Source organism: Orycteropus afer, unplaced genomic scaffold (assembly GCF_000298275.1).
Source record: "Orycteropus afer afer isolate SDZICR_OR568_19922 unplaced genomic scaffold, OryAfe1.0 scaffold00250, whole genome shotgun sequence".
Classification (NCBI taxonomy): Eukaryota; Metazoa; Chordata; class Mammalia; order Tubulidentata; family Orycteropodidae; genus Orycteropus; species Orycteropus afer.
Window position 1 is genome coordinate 352,182 of NW_006921837.1, and position 22,411 is coordinate 374,592.

Here is a 22,411-nt window from a genome sequence, read left to right on the forward strand (position 1 = left end):
GGGTTTGAACCACCAGCCATCTGGTTAGCAGGCAAGTGTCTTAGCCACTATGCTACCAGAGCTCCCTAGTGATAAGGCCTCGGAAACCCAAGGAGGGGTCACTATGAGTCAGATCCAACTCCTCAGCAGTGAGTAGACAGCTGTGAAAAGTGATGCTCTTATGTTGTTGTTGTTAGGTGTGTATATGAATTAATGTACACAGTATCCTCTACTGATAGATATGACCATTTTTAAAACAAGGAAATTGAGAATCAGTGTGTTTGGGTCACTTATTTAAGATCTCACAGCTATAAATTCTCCTTCTAAATTTCAGATCTAGGTTTGCTGACATTAGTAACATTCCTGTTTTTACCCTACTTGCTTATGCTGCCTTTGTGTTTGCAGGATATGCTATGCTGCTACTGAATCATCATTAAAAGGTCACATGATGAGTCTTTTTTTTTTTTTAAGAGTACAGATTTATAGTTGTTGATTTATTAACTTCCACTCTCTCACTGAGTGTCCTGTTTAACAACTAAGATGCATGTGGCAAGATAACTCGTTCTGCAAAACTTGGGAGGATTCTAGACACAAATGCAAATAAGCCTGTGTAGAAATTGACCCTATCTTGTTAAACCTACTACCATCAAGTTCTCATTCATGAAAATGTGGAAGATAACCAGATTTAAAGGGCATGTGGTTGGAAAGGAAAGGAAAGGTTGACTTGTATAATTCTTCAACCAAGTAAGATTTTGAAAGTAATACAAAAAGTGAAATACCACTGATTTGTTTTGTCTTCTGGTTGTGCCCAGACCATCAATTTAACATTAATCCTTTAGTAATTCACTGTATAATCCAGTTATTTTTATAATAAATTCACTGGTTTTCAGCCAAGAAAAAGAAGAAGAAGCCTAAGACCCCCAGAAGACCAATTTCACCTTTTTCCACTGCCATTTAGTAGAAACTAACGTTCAAAATGGCCACTGACTACAGGGGTGGGCGCTGCACTCTGTCCTTCCAGTTGCAGCAAGGAAGGAGCAGGTAGTGAGTCAGCTATTGGTCAGGCTTCAGACAATGATAAAAGGCAGAGTGTAGATTGCTGCCAAAGTATGGGAAGTAAAGGCATTGAAGAAGGTGGTAAAAAAAAGTCAGAGATGAGAAAGATGAGCAGATAGCATTCCTGATTGCCCAGGGCTTGTCATTAATGAAGAGGAATTTGGAGAGGCAAAATTACAAGCCTGTCCAAAAACGAGGGGCCCACACTAGATAAAGTCTTATCTTCAATGGCTAGCCTCTATCCTACCTACAAGAACATTTTCTGTAGTCACAAGAGCCTCCTTACTAGGGCAGAGTGCAGGGTGGATAATCATAGTGAGTGTTTGGAAAAGCAAACAACAGCTCCTCTCTCTTTGTGTTGGATGATTCAAGCTGAAAGAAGTCTCATAGACCAGTGCCCTTTCTTAGCTAGGATGCTGAGTGAGCACTTGGGCTCAGGCTGCCCAGTGGACTGTGATTTGAGATTGGATATCTTGGAGTAGCAGAAAATACGTGACTTTGGATATCCTGGGTTTGAATCTCAGTTGTGTGTCTTTCCAGCATTCAATTTGAACAGTCTGCCCAAAAGAAACGTGTAGAAAGTACCTAGCATATAGCAGACGCTGAACAAATGGGAGCTGCTAAGTTTTTCACATGACACACTTACTGACAAAGATCAAAGCCTACAGCCTTCAGTATGGATTATACCTCAACCTAAGGAAAAAAGAAATCCTCAGAGCTGGACCAATAAGCAACATTATGATAAATGCAGAAAAGATTAAAGTTGTTAAGGATTTCATTTTACTAGTCTCCACAATCAGTGCCCATTGAAGCAGCATCAAGAAATCAAATGACATATTGCATTGGGCAAGTCTACTGCAAAAGACTTCTTTAAAATATTAAAAAGCAAAGATATCATTTTGAGGACTACGGTGTACCTTACCCAAGCTATGGTATTTTCAGTTGCCTCCTATGCTTGTGAGAGCTGTACAATGAATAAACAAAACCAAAGAAGAATGGATGCCTTTGAATTATGGTGTTGATGAAGAATATACACTAGACTGCCAGAAAAATGAACAAATCTATCTTGGAAGAAGTACAACCAGAATGTTCCTTAGAAGCAAAAATGGTGAGACTTCGTCTTCCATACTTGGGACATGTTATCAGGAGAGACCAGTCCCTGGAGAAGGACATCATGCTTGGTAAAGTAGAGGGTCAGCAAAAAAGATGATTTTCAATGACATAGATTGGCACAGTGGCTGCAACATAGGGATGACTGTGAGGATGGCACAGGATTAGACAGTGTTTTTGTTCTGTTGTACGTTGGTTGTTACGAGTCAGAAGCAACTCAATGGCTCCTATCAAAACAACAACAAGTTATTGCCATCATTCTGGAGGACACCTCCCAGTGGCCCTCTGCCTTGGCCAGCACCTCACAGCCTGACACTTCTGGATTCTTTGGATTTTAAGAGTCACGCTCCCCACTGAATTGCTTCCAGATTCCTGGTTTCCATCTGGGGTCTCTCCTCTTGCGCTTGCTCAACCCCCAAGTCAAGCTGAGATAACCTGCCATGACTTCTCTTGGCCACAGCATCCCCTCTCTGATCTAGTCATCCGCCTCCCTCCCTGTTCACCTTCCAGCATCTGGATGCTGAAGTTTTACAGTAAACATAATATTTTAGACTATGATAATGATAACTGAGCTCAGAAGGGGATGCTCAATGTCCCAAACAATATCTTGTATTGTCCAAACCCATTTCCGTGAGCAGCTCTGCCAGTCCTATAAAAACTATCCCTTCTTTCTCTGCATGGTATCCCATCTAGTTATGGGTTCTGTGTTAGGTTTCTGTTGCTGCAGACAAATTGCCACAAACTTAGTGGCTTAAAACAGTACCCTTTTAGTAGCTTAGAGTTCTGTAGGTCAAAAGTCCAGACACAGTATAGGTGGGTTCTCTGCTCCGAGTCTCATAAGGCTAAAATCAAAGTGTTAGCCAGGGTGCATTCTTATCTGGAGTTTGGAGTCCTCTTCCAGGCTCATGTGATTGTAATAGAGTTCAATACCTTGTGGTTATAGGTCTGAAGTCCTTGTGTCCTTGCTGGCCATCAACCCAAGGTTGCTTAGAGACCACTCAAATTCCTTACCTTTTGGACCCCTCCATCTTCAAAACCAACTACACATATTTTCCCTCATCTCAGACTTCTCTCTACTTGGAATCTCTTTCTCCAGGAAAAGGTCAGACTCTTATGAGGGATCAGCTGATTAGTTCAGCCCCACACAGGATAATCTCCCTTGCTTAAGGGCAACTGTGGCATACAGTGTAACCTAACCACATGAGCGATAGCCCATCACATTCACACTCAAGGGGAGGAGATCATACAAAGCCGTGGGTCACTGAGAGTCATCTTAGAGTTCTGCCTACCACAGGGTCATAGCTTCATCCCATCCATAGAGGTGGAAATGATAGTGGCCATCACTACTTGAGGGCCAGCCACGTGTCCAGCCCCATTCTCTGTTTTACATGTAATGGTCTCATTACAAACCTGTAAAAGCCTCACAAAGTTGATGTTTTTCCAAATGTTACAGATGGGAAAGCTGAGGCTTTGAGAGTTAGAGTGGCTTGTCCAAAGTGGTCCAGCCAAGCATGGGCCCAGCAAGTGATTGGAGTAAGTGGGCATTTGAGGCAGGAAGTGTTACTCATATCAAGTTGTGTGAGCCAGCATTCACATGGCCCCAGACCAGGTCTCTGTCTCAGTGGGACATCTTCTCCTGCTCCCCTCCCTCCTCCCTCATCAGTGGATGTTCAAAGCTGCTGGATGAACTAAGTCAATCAAGGCTGTTTTGGTGATTAAGCACTTCCTGGCCACCCCAAGCCCCACCCCCGTCTCTAGCATAATCCTTTGAGGGATGACGAATAATAAGGTAGAAATAGGCTGATAAAACCTTCTGGAAAAGCCCATTTTAAACTAAACTTATGTTAGCTCATGGCTAGGTTCAGGCAAGTAAGAAACTTTTCTTTTATATTGTTCCTCATCGCCAAAGAATGTAATCCTGTCAGAACACTTCTTGAAATAGCTATGGTTGCCTGTTTCTAAGCAAAAATCTGTTGTTCAGTCTGTAGCACCGGGAGATGAAAGTAAGAACCTTATGTGTGCAAGTGGCCAGCAGGCTCAGTGAAATTCTGACCAGTTTCCTCTTACTAGGGAAATACCAGTTGCCGTCAAGTCAATTCCGACTCATGACGACCCCATGTGTGTCAGAATAGAACTGTGCTTTATAGAGTTTAATGGCTGATTTTTCAGACATAGATTTCCAGGCCTTTCTTCTGAGGAACCTCTGGGTGAACTTGACCCTCCAACCTTTCCATTAGGAGCCAAGTGCTTTAATGGCTTGCACTACCCAAGAACTCCACAGGGGAACTGCTCCCCCCCTTATTTTTCATAACATTGCTACATATTTTGAGTTTGCTAGTTACTGACATCATTTATCTTGTTTAAAGAAAAATGTCTCCCTCATGCCTTAAAGGCATTGTTATGTATATATATGAATCTGAGTCTTAGTAGTTTTTCCTAATTTTTAGTTGTTGTTGTTGTTATGTGCCATCGAGTCAGACCCGACTCATAGCAACCCCTCCTTGGGTTTCCGAGGCAGTATCACTATGGAAGTAGATTGCCCAACCTTCCTTCCGAGGAGTGGCTGGTGGGTTTGAACCACCAGCCTTCTGGTTAGCAGTCAGCCTTAGCCACTACACTACCAGAGCTGCCATTTTTAGTTGTTACTCAAATTAATAATTGATTCTTAAGTTTACAAATGAACACACCTTCTGATTCTAAGGATTGCTTTGTAAATGTGCTAGTGTATCTAATTCCAACATTATATTTCTGTCCTTACCAAAGAGGAAGCCTTGACGCACTCCAGGGCTCCTCATTTCACAAGCCAAAGACAACACCCATGAACCAGCTGCAGACCTGCCCTGCCCCCAGCATAACTCACTGCACTTTGCCTATCGGACCACAGGTAATGACCAGTTAATCAGAAGCTAACAGGTTTTTCTTCACCATCTTCAGAGTTGTGCAAGCGACAATTAGTTGTCGTAAGAACTGGAAAACTGCAAGATCCTAATACCCAGAAGGCAGAGACTTTGACTCCTTTGCTGATGAGATGCCAGTGCCCAGCATTGCGCAGGCACAGAGGAGACTCGGGTGTTTGGTCCAAGGGAGGATTGATCTTCTGAACCATCAGAGAAAGTTTCAAATAGTAGCAATAATTTTTTTGGAGCCATCTATCTATCTATACACACACACACATATACATATATGTATGTATATGTATAAATGTTTTTTAATTGAGACAGACAATAAAATACTCAAATCTTGTGTGTTCACCTTGATGAATTTTACATATATGTGTGTATATATACATATATACATACACATTGTCTTAGTTCTCTAGTGCTGCTGTAACAGAGATACCACAAGTGGGTGGCTTTAACGAACAGTAATTTTTTCTCTCATAATTAGGAAGCTAGAAGTCTGAATTCAGGGGACCAGTTCTAGGGGAAGGTTTTCTGTTTTGGCTCTGCGTGAAGGTCGTTGTCTCCTTCAACATCTGTGGGCCTGGCATTCCTTGAATATCTCCATGTGTCTTGGCATCAATTTTCCCCTAGGTCTGGGAAGTTCTCAGTGCAAGGACCAGAGTCCAAAGGACATACTGTGCTCCCAGCACTTCTTTCTTGGTGGTAGTAGGTCCCCCTGATCTCTGCTCCATGTTGAATGTCTTTTATATCTCAAGAGACACTGACTCAAGATACAATCTAATCCTGTAGGATGCATCCTGCCTCATTAACATAATTGCTTCCAATCTTGCCTCATTAACAACATAGAGGTGAAGATTTACAACACAAAAGACAATTATATCAGATTGTGTAATGGACTGAACTGTGGCCCCCCAAAATAAGTAATAACTTATTTGGTTAGGCTATGAGTCTCAGTATACACATATAAGTATATATGTATATGGGAGCCCTGGTGGCATAGTGCCTCAGGCACTTGACTGCTAACCAGAAGGCTGGCAGTTCAAACCCATCAGCCACTCCTCGGAAGGAAGATTGGGCAATCTTCTTACGTAGTGATACTGCCTTGGAAACCCAAGGAGGGGTCGCTATGAATCAGATCCAACTCAACAGCAGTGAGTTTGGTTTTTGGTTTATATATGTATATATGACTCTCAGTCATAGCCTAACCAAATAAGTTGATACTTATTTTGGGGGGACACAGTTCAATCCATAACACATATATACACAGATAAGTGTGTGTGTGTGTGTGTGCGCGCGCGCGCACACACACACATGCATGCGTGCGCACGCATGTCTGTCGGTAGGTATGTGTGTATCTTGTAACCATCATCCATATCAAGATTTGGAACATTTCCAGGAGCCCAGAAGTTTTCCTCTTGCCCTTTTCTAGTATATGCATTCCCTCCAAAGGTAACCAGCTTTCTGACTTACAGAAGCATAAATTAGTTTTGTCTTCTTGAACTTGGGAGCTCTGGTGGCATAGTGCCTAAGGCATTTGACTGCTAACCAGAAGGCTGGTGGTTCAAACCCACCAGCCACTCCTTGGAAGGAACATTGGGCAATCTACTTCCATAGTGATACCACCTTGGCAACCCAAGGAGGGGTCGCTATGAGTCGAATCCAACTTGACAACAGTGCGTTTGGGTTTTTTTTGGTTCTTGAACTTGATATAAATGGAATCATACTGTATGTAGTCTTTTGTTTGGATTCTTGTGTAACTATCTCCCTACGTAATTTCTATCACAAGGCTTTGAAATACCCTTTTAATCTCTGGTGGCAAGGATGAGCCAGTTGGAACTAAATATTCTAGGGGTAAAATGTTCTGAAGACACAGGAGGTTCAGCAACTTCTCAACATTTGCAGATGGGGTGCAGGTGGGGTGGGGGAACCACGGGCCCAGTGTTCAGTTTATGTCCCTGAGCATGCATACCGATTGGTTTTTTAATCGACTTCTTTGATTCTTCCCCATCCGCCCTTGTGATCCTCAGTGACTTTCATGGTTGTTTTGATTCATACTTCAAGGTCTGACAAAATGAATCTTTTTAACATTTCATAAAATGTTAATGTGATATAAAGTGGCCCTGTGGCATTTTAGCATATCATCATGAATTATTTACAGTGGTCATAAACTGAGTTCTATTTGTTGTTCAGTTCTGCAGTTCCTGTGTTCAGCATCTGTTATCATGCGGCTTCCTCTACTTCTGTGGCCCTCTTTGAAATCCTCCCCCCACTCCCATGTGGTTTGGTACAATACAGAGTTAAATATGCATGTCCATGTCTGGAGTTGGAAGTGGCCATTGTCCCAGAGACTCACATATAGATCTGTCTGTTTTTGCTCTGGACTGTGGCCCAGACAGCCCACACCCTAACTGTGAGTCTCTAACATACACTTCAAACACAGATGTGTGTCTTTGATCATAAAAGGAAAAGATAGATATGACCAAAAGGTGTGGATGGTTCCATGCAAACCAGTCACCACTTTAGAAAAACAATTCAAAGAAACCCTGCAAAGGGTTGTTAGTGTCGCCTTTGGAGGATGGTCCAGTCACTTTAGACAATAAGTGTCTTGCATCATTGCGTAGAATTTTCTTTCCTAAGGGGTTTGGGGATTAAGCATAGGAAGTGAATGGATGAGCACAACAGTTGCCTGTTTTGATAAACTTCCAAAAAGTTGGATTAACATAGGGGTCTTTAAAAACACTGGTATTTGAACTTTATCTTGCTGTCCTCTTTGGTCATTCTAAGAACTATAGAAATAATAGACTATTTTAAAGGAAGCTGTTGGCCCTTCTCTCTCAGAGGGCTACCAACATCATGTCCCTTGAGTCCTAAAGTTCCTGGATATGAGTCTAGAGGTTGGGACCCAGTCTTGTTTATCACTGTATGTCAGCCCCTGGTCATCCTCATAGGAGCTCTGGTGGTGTAGTGATTAAAGCATTTAGCTGATAACCAAAACGTCAGTGGTTCCAAAACACCAGCTGCTCCATAGAAGAAAGATGAAGCAGTCTGCTCCTGTAAAGATTTACAGCCTTGGAAACCCAATGGGGGTCACTATGAGTTGGAATTGACTCAGTGGAAGTGGGTTGGGTTTGGGTTTTTTGGGGTCATCCTTGTGATTACCAGCATGTTTGAGCCCTTCGTCATGGCTGTTCTGCCAGTCTGTCTCACAGAGGGCCCCCCTCACCCTTGTTGGCCCTGTATTTTCACCAAACATAATGTCCTTCTCCAGTAACTGATCCCTCCCGATCACATGTCCAAAGCAAGGCCAGGACAAACTTACCTTGGGTGATATGGCCAGGGTCAGCCTTCATCAGAGTTGGAAAACCAAGTTGTTTCCACTTCCATTGTTTGTATCTTTTACCTACTTCCTTGTGCCGTCTTCCCTGCCTTTACTTCCCCAGATACAACCTGCACAAGCTGAGATGTTGCACCTGATCACCCCCAGGCTCATTATACTTGTAGGCCTATGATTCCAGTCCTTCCTGGGTGTTAGGTGATAATTACAATGTTGAGTGTATAGGTTTACGATGTGGCCCCGTCCTTTGGAGAGCTGTGATGGTGGAGCAGCAGGCAGGTTCTCGGAGTGCAGTGTCACCCACTGGGATGTGCACAAGATATTGGAGGTTGGGGACTGGGATGGTCACCTGCCCTTCTATTCACCCCTTCCTCCCCACCTCCAACAGTAGTAGCCAGAGACATTTCCCCAGCTTTCCCAACAGCCATATCTTGCTCTAGCATCTTTCTGGAAATGATTTGTAGGCACCTTCATTCCACAGAAGAGAGAATATTTACCCTGCCACTTCTATAGGCTGCTTCACACACACACACACACACACACACACACCCGCCACCCAAGCCAGCCCAGGAAGGCAGTGAGGAGTTGTTGGGCCTTGTCAGGGCCTGCTTAATTTCCAAACCAATCCATGAGTGGCTTCATAGCTCAGATACCTGGAAAAACAGGTGTGGGGTTCTGGTCCAGGAGGAAGCATTGCCTGCCAAGCCAAGTCAGAGGCCTGTTTGAGAGTCTCCCTTCCCAGCTAACAGGAAGGTAGATTGGTGGATAGGAGTATGGGGAGTTCTGGTAAACATAGGTCTGATTTCACCTGAGAGTCTCACTCACTGTGGCCTCAAGAAGTGAGCCCCCCATCAGCTACTAGAAGGTGAAATAGGCAAGGAAGGACCTCCCCCTAGAGCCACACCCTGAATTTTTACTTTTAGTCTTCTGACCTGTGAGAGAATATATTTCTGTTCTTTAAAGCCTCCCCTCCCAAAAAAATAAAAATAAAAATACATTACCAAAAAAAAGAAGTGAGCCCCAGGGGTAAGAGTTCTGCAGATTTTCCTCTGCCAAGACCTGGCACTAGCCTTTCATTCCCAGTTCTTTATTCCAGAATCCTGGCTGTGTCTTTTGCCACCAAGTCAGTCCCATTAACCATTCATAACCCCCCAGGCAAACCTTACATAACTGTGGGACCATCAGCAGCTAAACAAGGCCAGGATCCTGTTCTCAGGTACTTGCACCAAGATGCTGACAAAAATAAAATAAGAACCATACTCTAGTATCAAATTTCAAAGAACTTTAAATCTTAAGATTAAATTCAAACTACACTTTCAAAGTTTTTTAAATAAAGGATTTATATTCATGTAATGTGCCTGTTTGGCCATTTTAAACAAACGTCTTTCCTTTCTGAAATCCTAAAACTCCCTGGAGAGCCAGCAGCTCAGAAATGTTTTATTCTGCCTTGATCGACTTTGATGGCAAGAATAAACCTTCCTTTTCAAAAAGTTCCTGGTTGTGTGTGGAATTCCTTGGGCAAGGCTAGCTTCGTCAAACAGTCATTTATGACGCACTGGGCTCTAGAGTCAAACTGCTTAGGCATAAACCCTAACTCTGCCTCTTACTAAGCATGTGTGCCTGGGCAAGTTACTTAACCTCTCTAAGCCTTGGTTTCTTTGTCTGTAAAATGATTATTAGAAACTCCTTTCTGGGGTAGGTTTGAGGATTTATAAAAGCTTATCAAATGCAAGCATGTTAGAAGATACTGAACTTCTGTGTAAGGGTATGGAAAAATTGGGGAACAGTTCACGATGATGGCTAAACAACATGATGAATGTAATTAATGTCACGTGATGTTAATTCATGTGAACTGTTCACATGAAGATTGTAGAAATGGCAACTGTTGTTTTCTTAAGTTATATATTTACCACAATTAAAAATGTAAGTGTGGAGCTTAATACATACCAAATGCTCATTAAGTGTTTGCTGTTGTTATTTAGATAGGCCTGGTGTCTGTATTGGAGTTCTTGTGGTGTAGTGCCTAAGGCATTTGATTGCTAACCAGAAGCTTGGCGGTTCAAACCACTTCGTGGAAGGAAGACGGGGCAATCTACTTCCTTAAAGATTTCCCACCTGGTCGAGGAGGGAGCATTGCCTGCCAAAGAGGCTCTCTATGAGTTGGAATCGACTCCATGGCAGTGAGTTTGGATTTGTTTTTGTTTTTGTGTCTATATTGAAGAAGCTCTGTGCCTAAGGCATTTGACAGCTAACCAGAATGTTGGCAGTTCAAACCCACCAGCCACTCCATGGAAAGAAGACTGGGCAATCTATCTACTTTCCCAACTCGATGGCAATGAGGTTTTTTTTTTGGGGGGGGGGGGGCTTGGTTTGGTATCTGTATTCCAAGGGCTTTCTGTCCAAGACCAAAACCAAACCAAACTCACTGCCGTCGAGTCAAATCTGACTCATAGTGACCCCTCCTTGGGTTTCCAAAGTGATATCTCTATGGAAATAGATTGCCCAAACTTCCTTCCAAAGAGTGGCTGGTGGGTTTGAACTGCCAGCCTTCTGAGACTGATTATTTCCTTGATAGGGCCACTTGTGTTCTAGTTCTTATGTGAATGTGAAAAATGAGCTATTTCCAGGTAGGCAATTCAGTGGTCCTCCTGTTGATGAGACTTAGACCTCAGATTACCAGTCTGTAAAATGAACTTGGCCAGGTTAATGACTAGTGGATTTAGGGTGTCTAAACCAGTTGCCCCTCCATTGCTTTCAGGCTTCACTGCCCCAGAGCCACAGATTAGTAAGGCTCCAAGTTTGATGGTGGAGCTTCTGGCACTCCCTCCCCACAGCAGACCCTGTCAGCCAAGTCCATTCATACAGTAAAAATAGTAGCAGTTCCTCCCCTTCTGTTGGTTGACTTGATCAGCCTTGGCATCTTCTATGAGGGCAGCTCAGTGTGGCACTCTGAAGGGGTGAGGAGGCTAGGGGTGCTGAGGCTCAACCAGAATGTCCCAGCTACTTCCTGAGCTATGCAAACCTGGGGAAATCATTCACTTCTCTGAGCCTCCAAGGGGGGTTGGAGTCACATGAATCAACACAATGGAAGGATTTTAATACCCAGTCAGCAGGTCTGGGATTAGTGTGAAGTGGGTGAGGCGCCTAGGGTGCAAAATTTAAGGAGGCACTCACTCTCAATGTCATGCATGACGCACTGGATGCCTTACCCATGTCATCCCAGCCCAGCCCCACTAGCAAGGCGTCTGAGCTTTAGACTCAGAGCTAGGCTGATGCCCTAGTTCCTTCCCTGGTTAATATCCTTCAGTGGTACCCCATCACTAATAGTCGCTGTTGTGATAGGCTATTTATTGTTAACAGTAATAATAATAGCAACTAACACTGGCTGACTCCCTGGCACCATTCTAAGCACTTTATTAACTCATTTACTCCTTACAACAATTCCATTATTATCCCCATTTGTTGGAAGAGGAAAGTGAGTAATTTGCCCAAGTAGATGAAACTGGTAAGTGGTAGATCCAGGAATCCACCTGACAGTCTGGTTCTAGAATCTGCACTCTTAACTTCCACACAAAGCTGCTGAGATGCTAGTCCCACCAGGTGAAGCCTAGACCATGATCAACAACCGAGCTCCTTTACAGCCTGTCCCCTGACCTTCTCTCTGGCCTCATACCTTCATTTCTCTTGTCCTTTGGCCAAACCAAACCTTTAGAGTGGTCCCGAGGAAGCCACGTTCACAGCTCTGCGTTTGTACCCACTGTTCCTTCCACCTATCTTTCCCAACATCCATCTCATTATACCTTGGCTAGCAAGCTCCTATTCATTCTCCAAGACCTGTCTTAAGTTGTGCCTCCTCTGTGAAGCCTTCCTTGACCCCTCCCTGGGGTGCTAATAGCTGACCCTCAGCATCTTGAGAGTATTTTGAACTTACTTGGTGCCTTCAAGTTGCTGACTGCCTGGTGGAGTCTGGTGGGCCAGGCAGACAAACATACATTTAAGTTATGTGAACTCACCATTTGCCACCTGTAAGGAACAAAGGTGGGAGAAGTCATTTTAATTGTGTGAGTGGCCTCACAGGGTGTGTGAGATGAAAGCATGAATCGCAGTCTCTTCTGCTGGTATCACTTCCTTGGGCTCTTGTATTGTGAACACTCTATGCTCTGAGGGAGCTTCCACAATTTAATGGAATGGATTTTCCAAACCTGGCTCCAGATAACAAATCTCTACTTTATCTAGTGTGCGGCCCGAGAAGCAGGGATCGGCTCCTTGATGGAGGAAGCACCAGCCCAGTAGACTTGGGAGAAGGACAGTGGTGTGCTGTGTGACCTTCCTAAAGGAGAACAGGGGTTGTTTTGACCATAAGTGGTTTTTCCCTCATAGGCTTGCTCTGGAATCTGACTCCACACAAGCCATGACTGATCACCCTCTGTTACGGAAGGTGCTATGCTGATTCACAATTATACTTCTCTGATTTCTGTGTCTGGCTCCCTCAACATCCTGGGTGCTCCTTAAGGGTGCATGTCTGTCATCTTTTTCTCTCCAGCAGCCCAGGCTTAGCCTGGCTAGGAGGCATTCGGTGCATCTTCGTTAAGACAGAGAGCATGAAGAGCTGAGCACACAACCAGAATTGAGACAACTAGTTTGGACCCATCTAAAAAATTTTTAATCACATTTGTCAGCCTTTTGGAATTCCAGGTGGTACAGATGGTTAAGTGCTCAGCTACTAATACTAAGGGTTGGGGGTTCGAACCCACCCAGAGATACCTGGAAAGTAAGGCATGACAATCTGCTTCCAAGAGGTCACAGCCTAGAAAACCCTATGGAGCACAGTTCTATACGGCAACACACGGAGTCACCGTGGATCAGGGTCACTGTGAGTCAGAACCAACATAACAGCAACTGATTTTGGTTTTCTTTCTTTCTTTCTTTAAGTCAGTCGTTTGAACTTCAGTTGCCAAATCTGAGAGACAGTAGCTTCCCTGGTGTTTACCTGATGGCATTCCTTTGGTTCCGTTTGTAATCATATAGAATTGCAAAGAAATAGGATGTAGGGAGAAGAAAGAACAGGGTCGTTTGTATAATATCCTATGTGTCATAATGCATGGTGATTAAAATGATTGGAAACTCCCAGCGAGAAGAGAAGCTGCTTGAGGAGATAGAAACTAGCAAAGGTGTCCTAATAAGGAGAGGTCGGAGGGAGGAGGGTAAGGAAGAAAGCTGACTCACAAGGAGCGCAAGTCCGTGCTTTGCTTGCTCCCAGACTCCAAGCCTGGGAGCCCACACGTGGCTAGAAAGAAGTTCAGCTTGGGTTTCTTTGAGCCTGAAAGACCTTGAAATCATACCGGAATCTGGAGCTTTGTCTGGGTTTCTGTGAACTGGGACGATAGATCTTCTAAAACATTAGACCACTGAAACACCAAGTTCCCGGGGAGACAAAAGGAAGAAGTATTGAGGAAGAAAATGCCCCATCCATTTTCTTTCAGTAACAGTGCATCTCTCAAGTGCTCACATGTGCCAGGCTAGACTGGGGAAGGGGTGAGTTTGGTAGTGACTGAGATTTTATTCCACAGGGTTGGTATTTATATACCAGGGTTGGTATGATTAGTGGGGGTGAGTGGAGAAGAGGGAAAAAAAATATGCAAGCAAAATGTCATTCTCCAACTCTAAGCATTTGGGATAAAATGAGCTTACAAATTATTTCACTCAAGCACTTAGGTCTCTCTGATCCTTTTATTACATTGAAATAAGTGTTGATAAATGGATGGATGAATGGATGAAAATAGACAGATAGATGCAATTGAGTCAACTCCAACTCATGTGACCTTACGTGCAACAGAACAGAATGTTGCCTGGTTCTGCACCTTTCTCACAGTTGTCAGCCTGTTTGTGTTCATCATTGTGGCTATTGTGCCCGTCCATCTCACTGAGGGTCTCCCTTGCCCTCTCTGATGCTCTGCTCCATCAAACACAATGTCCTCCTCCAGTGATTGATCCCTCCTGATGATATGCCCAGAGCTAGCAAGTCAGACAGTATTCTCTTGTGACCCGTAACATTTTCATGGTCTAATTTTTGGAAGTAGATTGCCAGGCCTTTCTTCCCAGTCTGTCTTAATCTGGAAGTTCTACTGAACCTGTCCACCAGGGATGACCCTGCTGGCATTTGAAATGCTGGTAGCATAGCTTTCAGCATCACAGCAATACACAAGCCACCACAATACAACAGACTGACACATGGGTGGCAGATAAGTGCCTTTAGGGTGGTGGAATTGGTGGGGGAGGGGGAAGAAACCAGATATTAAGCATGGACAAGATTGCACCATCATCTTCGAACCCCTGCTCTTACCCTCCAGCTGATTTATTTATCATTTAGGATGAGGGGGCCTTGAAAATGACGGTTATGTGGGTGACATGTCCTTGGGTGTGACTCTAGTGAATACGTGTCATCTCCTCCTGCTGCAAAGGGAGTAAGACTTGGCTTTGCTGAACATGAGCCAGGCAGCTAGGCAAAGCTTCCCCAGGCCCAGGTTCTTTGGTCAGGATAGATAGGGACTGTGTCCGGGCAGTAGAGCATGCTGGATTGGTCATCTTGAGGTCAGAGCAGAGAAACACAGTAAAGTGTTAAAGTCTAACCTGGAGAGAATCATTTAACCTTTCCCAGGCTTTATTTTTTATTGTTTGCAAAATGAGTTTGGGTGAAAATCTGAGTTATGTAGACTTGAAATAAAAAATAGAGGCGTTGTTAGTGATCCATGAAGGAAGGACTGGAGTATTCAGTGATGAGAGGTGGAACCATGGGCTCTCTATATGAAGAAAAAATGAAAATGAGTCCCTATCTCTAAGGATGAACAACAACAAATGCTTCCAATACAGATTTCCAGGGCTTATCCAAGGCCTACTGGGACTTGGGACTCACCATTTTTAAAACCTCACTACAGACCATTTGGAAACCTCTAGTGGCATAGTCGGAATTGACTCGATGGCAGTGAGTTTGGTTTTTGTTTTTTTAACGGCGTAGTGGTTAAGGTATTTGGCTGCTAACCAAAAGGTTGATGGTTCGAACCCACAAGCCACTCCATGGAAGAAAGATGGGCCGGTCTGCTTCCATGATTTATAGCCTTGAAAAACCAGTGGAGGTTGCTATGTATTGCAATCAACTCGATGTCAGTGAGTTTGGGTTATTTTATTTTTTTTAAGACTAGATGATTAACACCCTGAGGACAGAGACTCTGGCTGTTTTTTGTTGTTATATTATCTGCCCTGATTATGGTACCTGGGATATACTACAAAGGCAGAAAAAGTTGGTTGCATGAATACATGATTTCAAAGATCAAAAAGAGAAAAAAATACAGAGGCTGAATTTCTAAAAGAGATGATAAATTTTCTTTGGCTATCACTAGACTAGACTGTCATGTACCCGGATTATTTGAAGTATGGTCCTGACTGAAGGCAGGAGAGAACTGAGTGGAGAGATTGGGCTCAGCCTTGTTCTTTCCAGAATCTAATTTAAAGATATTTGAAAAGATGACACATATCATGAGAGAAACTAGGCCTATCCAATAATATGATGAAGCCATATTTTCACTGAGGTCATGACTATTCTTTGATTCATTCACCTGCCTCCTTTGTGTGGAAATACAATCTTTCTATCATTTAAGCTTTTATTCTCTCTCTCTCTTTTTTTTTTTTCTTTTTGTTTATTAAGGTATAATTTACATGTAATAAACTCCACCAGTTTTAAGTTTGATGAATTTTGGTATTTGTACACAGTTGTGTAATCACCATAATAGTAAGACACAGAACAGTTCCCTCAGCCTACAGACTTTCCTCATGCCCCTTTGCATCCCATCCCCTTTCCTGCCCTCCCCCAGCCCCAGCAACCACTGATCTGCTTAGTGTCACTATAAACCTATCACTTAATTTAAAAAATAATTATTATTATTATTATTATCTTGTTGCCGTTAGTTGCCACTGATTCTGACTGACAGCAACCCCAAGCATGCAGAGCAGACCTGCTCCATAGGGTTTTCAAGGCTGTGACCCTTTGGAAGCAGATTGCCAGGCCTTTCTACTTAGACACCACTGGGTAGGTTCAAATCGCCAACCATTGGGCTAGTAGTCAAGTGCTTAACTGTTTATGCCACTTACAAAAAACCGAACTGCCATCAAGTCGATTCTGACTCATAGCAACCTCCCTTGGGTTTCCGAAGTGGTAAATCTTTACAGAAGTAGATTGCCCAACCTTCCTTCCATGGAGTGGCTAGTAGGTTTGAACCGCCAACCTTCTGGTCAGCAGTCAAATGCCTTAGACACTATGCCACCGGAGCTCCTTTTGGAGACTCCAATAATCATCTCAGAGTCAAGGATTTTAAAATAATTCTTTGGCCAAAGGGTGAAAAAGCACACAGTTAGAAAATAAGGAAGAGAAAGAAATTGATATGTAGCTGGCAGAGGCAGCCTGAGACAGGATGCAGCTTCACACAACAGTGAATTAGCATCACTTGAGAGCCAGGGGTCGGAGGCCCTAGGAGAGGAACCAGGCCTTGGGAAACTGTGTGCTTCAAGAATTCTTTACAAATAACAGGATAAGACATTTTTATGATTACAGAAAAGGAACACAGGGCTTGTAATATACAGCTGGATACAGACCTGACAACTAGGTTTCGGACGTAGAGTTGGATTTATTTTTAATCTGAAGTCTTAACCCCTGTGCCTTAAGGTTTTATCTCAGAAGATTGTAAATGGCCGCAATGCTTGAGGACAAAGCCTCTGAGTGAATGAATAAGCATGTTTTCTCTCTCTGAGGTTGTTCATTAAAAGGCTTAAAGTCCCTGGTTCCTGCCACAATTTATTAGCACAAACTGGAACACAGAGATGGCAGTATGTCTAGTAGAAACTAGATGCCACAAGGACAAGAACATGGGGATTATGGTTTTGTGTGGAGACTGTTGTTGCTGCGTGCAGTCAAGTCAGCTCCCAACTCTTGGACCCCATGCACAATGGAATGAAACACTGTCCAGTCCTGCACCATCCCCGTAATCAATTGTGGATCGGACCATTGTGACTGTAGGGTTTTCATTGTCTGATTTGTGGAAGTAGGTTGTCAGGCCTTTCTTCCTAGTCTGTCTTAGTCTGGAAGCTCTGCTAAAACCTGTTCAGCACCGTACAAGCCTCCACTGACAGACTGATGGTGGCTACACATGAGGTGCATTGGGCAGGAATCGAACACCGGTCTCCTACATGGAAAGCAAGAATTCTACCACAGAACCACCTGTACACATGCAAACATTAGGGGCTTGTACCTTTCTGCCACCACGTCACCACATGGGCACCACGTACTGTTCTGGGTTCTGAGGCTACCACTGAACAAAATGGGCAGGTCCTAGCTGCCCCCCTGTAAGACTTTGTATTCTAATTACAGGATACGGGACAAGTGGACAAATAACAAAATACCATCTATCACAGACTAGAACTGGACAGACATAAAGCAGGGTGACAGGCAGAGGACAACTAAGGTAGGAGGAGCACATAGGTTGCTGCTTAGCGAGGCCCCTCTGGGGAGGTGACCTTTGGACTGAGAGTGGAAAAACAGAGAAACTAACCCCAAGAAGACCTAGAGAAAAAGCATTATAGGAATTGGGGCCAGTAAGTGCAAACGCCCTGAGATAGGAAAGGTGCTGGCATGTTCAAGAAATAGGCCAGTATGGCCCAAGCACAGTGACCAAGGTGGAGAAAGGTACAAGCTGAGGTTGGAGAGATCAGAAGGTTGCTCCCAAAATGAAAACCTGAGCCCTCTTGAAAATAGTCAGGAAGCCAGCCATGTTAGCGCCTGGCACGATGGGAGGTGTGTCATTGCTGGTCAGAGTTGTACAGTGAGAGAGTCACTTCTTAGTTATTCCCATACTAATCACAGACTCAGAGCTGGCAAGGAATTTAGAATTACTGTAGCCTAGCCCTTTCATTTTACAAAGGAAGGATCAGGGACTAAAGAGGTTCAAGTTCTTACTGGAAAAAGCATTTCAAATGTGATCAAAAGGCAAATGATAAAATGTGGAAAATATTTGCAGTTCATATCCTAGACAAAGGAGGGGTCGATTTCTCTACTGTCTAAAACAGCTGCTGGCCAGTGGGGCTAGAACAGGGTGAATGAGAAGGAGAAAGAAAGTGCAAGAAGAGGTTGATGAAAATCCAAACCTTTGACCACATCCAGCTGCCAGCAGCTGCGGGTGTACAGGCAGGCTCATTCGCTGCACCTGAGGGGAGAAACACCTCTCTCAGGCTAGCAGTTCTGGTAAAATTAAAACATAGGGCTAGTCAAAAACAGGAGAGAACTCAACTGTTACTCTACATGTTCATGGGTAAACAAATCGTGGCCTGTCTGTTGGTGTGTTGTTGTACACTGCCATCAAGTCGGATCCAGCTCATAGTGACCCCTCCTTGGGTTTCTGAGGCAGTATCACTATAGAAGCAAATTGCCCAACCTTCCTTCCGAGGAGTGGCTAGTGGGTTTGAACCACCAGCCTTCTGGTTAGCAGTCAAATGCCTTAGGCACTAAACCACCAGAGCTCCTGATCATGGCCTGTCTACACAGTGAAATACTATTCAGCAGTGAAAAGGTATAAACTTCTACTCCATGCAACAACAAGGGTGAATCTCACAGAGGTTATGCTGAGCAAATGAGGTACAAAAGAGAGCATTCCATTTACATGAAGGTCTGGATCAGGCAAAGCTAATTGATAGTTTTCTGGAGACAGCAAGGGAGGGGGAGGTTGACCACAAAAGGGTACTAGGGAATTTGGGGGGATGATAGAAATGTTTTTATAGCTTGGTTGTGGAGGCGGTGGTTACACGGCATATACATTAAATGGGTGGGTTTTGTATGTAAATTATACCACAATAGAGTTGATTTAAAAAATAAATTCTTTAAAAGAGGAAAGAAGCATAGCTGGAAAACAGAAAAGTTTTTGGTTAGATTACTATCCATTCATTCACTCACCAAGCATTTATTAAGGATCTTCTATGAGCAGATGAGGAGCCCTGGTGACAGAGTGGTTAAGTGCTCATCTGCTAACCAAAAGGTCAGCACTCACAGGAAAAGGATGTGGACATCTGCTTCTATAAAGATTACAGCCTTGGAAACCCTCTGGGGCAGTTCTGCTCTGTCCTATAGGATTGCTATGAGGCAGAATTGACTTGACGGCAGTGGGTTCTTATGTGCAGATGCCCTAACAAATACCATCTATTGCACCAGAACACAGTGCAGCAGAGGCACCAACTCCAGCTCTGCGAGTCTCTGGGCCTCTGGGGTCCCACCACTGGGCCCACCTACAGACAATCATCTCAGCATCCACTCCTCCCAGCCTATCAGCTGTCCAGAGACCCACGATCAGGACCAAGGCACTGGCACTCACTTCATTTCTCTTCCTTTCTGCAGAAGCTTTTGATATCGCTCTGCCACCTAGAAGCGGCATTACAATTTCTATAAAGTCCGGGATGCCAGCTGTGCCAGGAAAGCCCTGTTACATTGTCATTTCAAAAAGATACCAACCCACACTATCCATCAAGTCTGGAGAAAGATCAGTCTTTGACTTTAGCTGCCAGAATCCAGAGAAGCACTTTGTCATAGACATCCAGAAGAATGTTGGTGAGTATGTACTCACAAACTGTGTGACAGTGTCTTACAAATGTCTCTGCCTCTCATTTCTGTGCTGAGCCAGTCTCTAATGCTAGAGATTGATAATAATATTATCAGACAATAATGTTAACAGATGGTAGAAGTAAGTTCCATTCTGGAACTCTGTACAAGTTTTATTTAGCTCTTATGTGGACTAACATTTTTCTAAGTGCTTGATTTAAGTCTTAAAGCAGACCTGTGGAAAGGTCACAAAGGGAGTAACTTGCCTAGGTGACACAGCTGGTAAGTAGCAGACAGGATGGGAACCAGGTACTACACTGGCTCCATGATCTGTGCCCTTAACCATTAGGCCACACTCTCTATCAGTGGAGCACTAGAGAAGCCTGTGAGGTACCAATTTACAGGGTCTGTGGTGCTCTGAAGGACGCTGGTGGTGCAGTGGTTAAGTGCTTGGCTGCTAACCAAAAGGTCTGTTGTTTGAACCCACCAGTCACTCCATGGGAGAGAAGAAAATGTGACAGTCTGCTCCGATAAAGATTACAGCCTTAGAAACCATATAGGGTGGTTCTACTCTGTCCTACAGCGTCACTATGGTGCAGTCACTATGGTATAGCTAATGTGGAGCAAAAGCTAAAGGATTTAAGAGGACAAAAGAATCATAAGGTTGAAGAGATCAGAGTGGGGAAACAAGTCCAGAAGGCACAATGGAAAAAACATCAGCTTTGGGGTCTGATGGCCCTGGATTTGGCTTCAAGCTTCGGGGCTACTGATCATGTGACCAGATCATATGAATTACTTAACTACTTTGTGTGTTTGTTTCTAGTCTGCAAAATAAGGGTCATTGTACCAACTTATAGGTTGGTGTGAGGATGAAATAAAATAATGAGTTTGACAGTGTATGACTGAAGAATTCAACAAACTACAGCTGTTTGGTATCATTGCTGTTACTCGTAATTTGAGCTTGAGGTAGGAGATGGACATAGCAAATAGTAATTGGACAGAAAAAATTAAATTTATATCTTCCCAATCATGTTCCAAATAGGAACTAATAGATACAGTAACAGCAATGAGAAAACTATTTGTGACCCAATCAAAGCCATATTCAGAGAAAATTTCTTTTTTCGGTGCTTTAAATGAAAAGAAATGGATCAGGCAGTCAAATCAGAAAGCAAGAAAAGGGATCAAATAAACCAAAAGAAAAAGAAATTCATAATATAATAGTAGAAATTAAAGTGTTAAAAAGTAGTTTTTAAAACTGCATCTTTTATTTATTTTTCCATTGCTTTCTTTTTTAATGTTATTCCCTTCACCCAAGTTAATGTGTCAACCCTCTAGTGGTTTAGCTTCCCTCCCCCACCCACCCCTGGTAATCATCAAAGAATATTTCTTTTTTGTGAAGACTTTTTTTTTTCCACTTTATACAGAAACATTTCTTTTCTCAGAAAATATTTGTCCTTTTGTGATTGACTAACTTTACTCAGCATAATATCCTCTAGGTTCATCTGTATTATGAGATGTTCAACAGATTCATCATTGTTCTTTAACATTAAAGCTGTATTTGATACCACTGTTAGGTATATCCCCAAAAGACTTGAAAAGCAGGGGCACAAGGAGCTACTTGTATACCAGCATTCATTGCATACTATTCCTAATAGTTAAAAAGTAGAAGCAGCCTACGTGCCCGTCAGCAGATGGATGGATAAACAAAATATGGACTATACATGCAGTGGAATATTATTCAGTGAAGAGAAATTAAGTTCTGATACATGCTATGATATGGATGGAGCTTGAAAACATTATGCTGAGTGAAATAACTCAGACACAAGAAGGACAATATTGTATGATCCCACTTATATCAAATACCTGGAATAGGAAAATGCATGATGAAGATTAGTGGTTAACAGGGCCTAGGGGGAGGGAGAATAAAGTTACTGCTTAAGGGGTATTGAGTTTCTCTTTGGAGTGTGAAAAAGTTTTGGAAATAGATAACGATGATGGTTACACAACATTGTGAATGTAATTAAAATCATTGGATTATATACTTAAAAGTAGTTAAAGTGGCAAAAAAAAAACAAAACCCTTTTTAATCTCTAAAACTGCAAAAATTCAAAACATGCTGAAAATAAAATTTCATAGATCCTGTTTTGGTTACTCTGTGCTGCTCTAACAGAAAATACCATAAATGGGATGGCTTTAACAAACAGGAGTTTATTCTCTTACAGTTTGGAGGCTTTAAGCCTGAGTTCAAAGTGCCAGGCTCTAGGGGCTGGGTGAAAGCCCCTCAACCTTGGGCTTCAGCTCTGCCTCCTGCTCCCAGCCCACTGAAGCTAGAGGCTTTTCTTCACTCAGACGGCTACTGGCTGCTGAGGCTGACAAACCCAAGGTTGACAAGTAAAA

At 43.2% G+C, this 22,411-nt stretch overlaps 1 protein-coding gene across 1 annotated transcript in view; it reads left to right on the forward strand.

Annotated features, from left to right (window-relative positions):
• Positions 1 to 22,411, forward strand: part of CDCP1 (CUB domain containing protein 1) — an 88,655-nt gene that overhangs the window by 23,346 nt on the left and 42,898 nt on the right. The window contains exon 2 of the mRNA XM_007949698.2: positions 19,814 to 20,023. Coding sequence (XP_007947889.2) covers positions 19,814 to 20,023 — 210 coding nt within the window. The remainder of the gene's footprint in view (positions 1 to 19,813; positions 20,024 to 22,411) is intronic.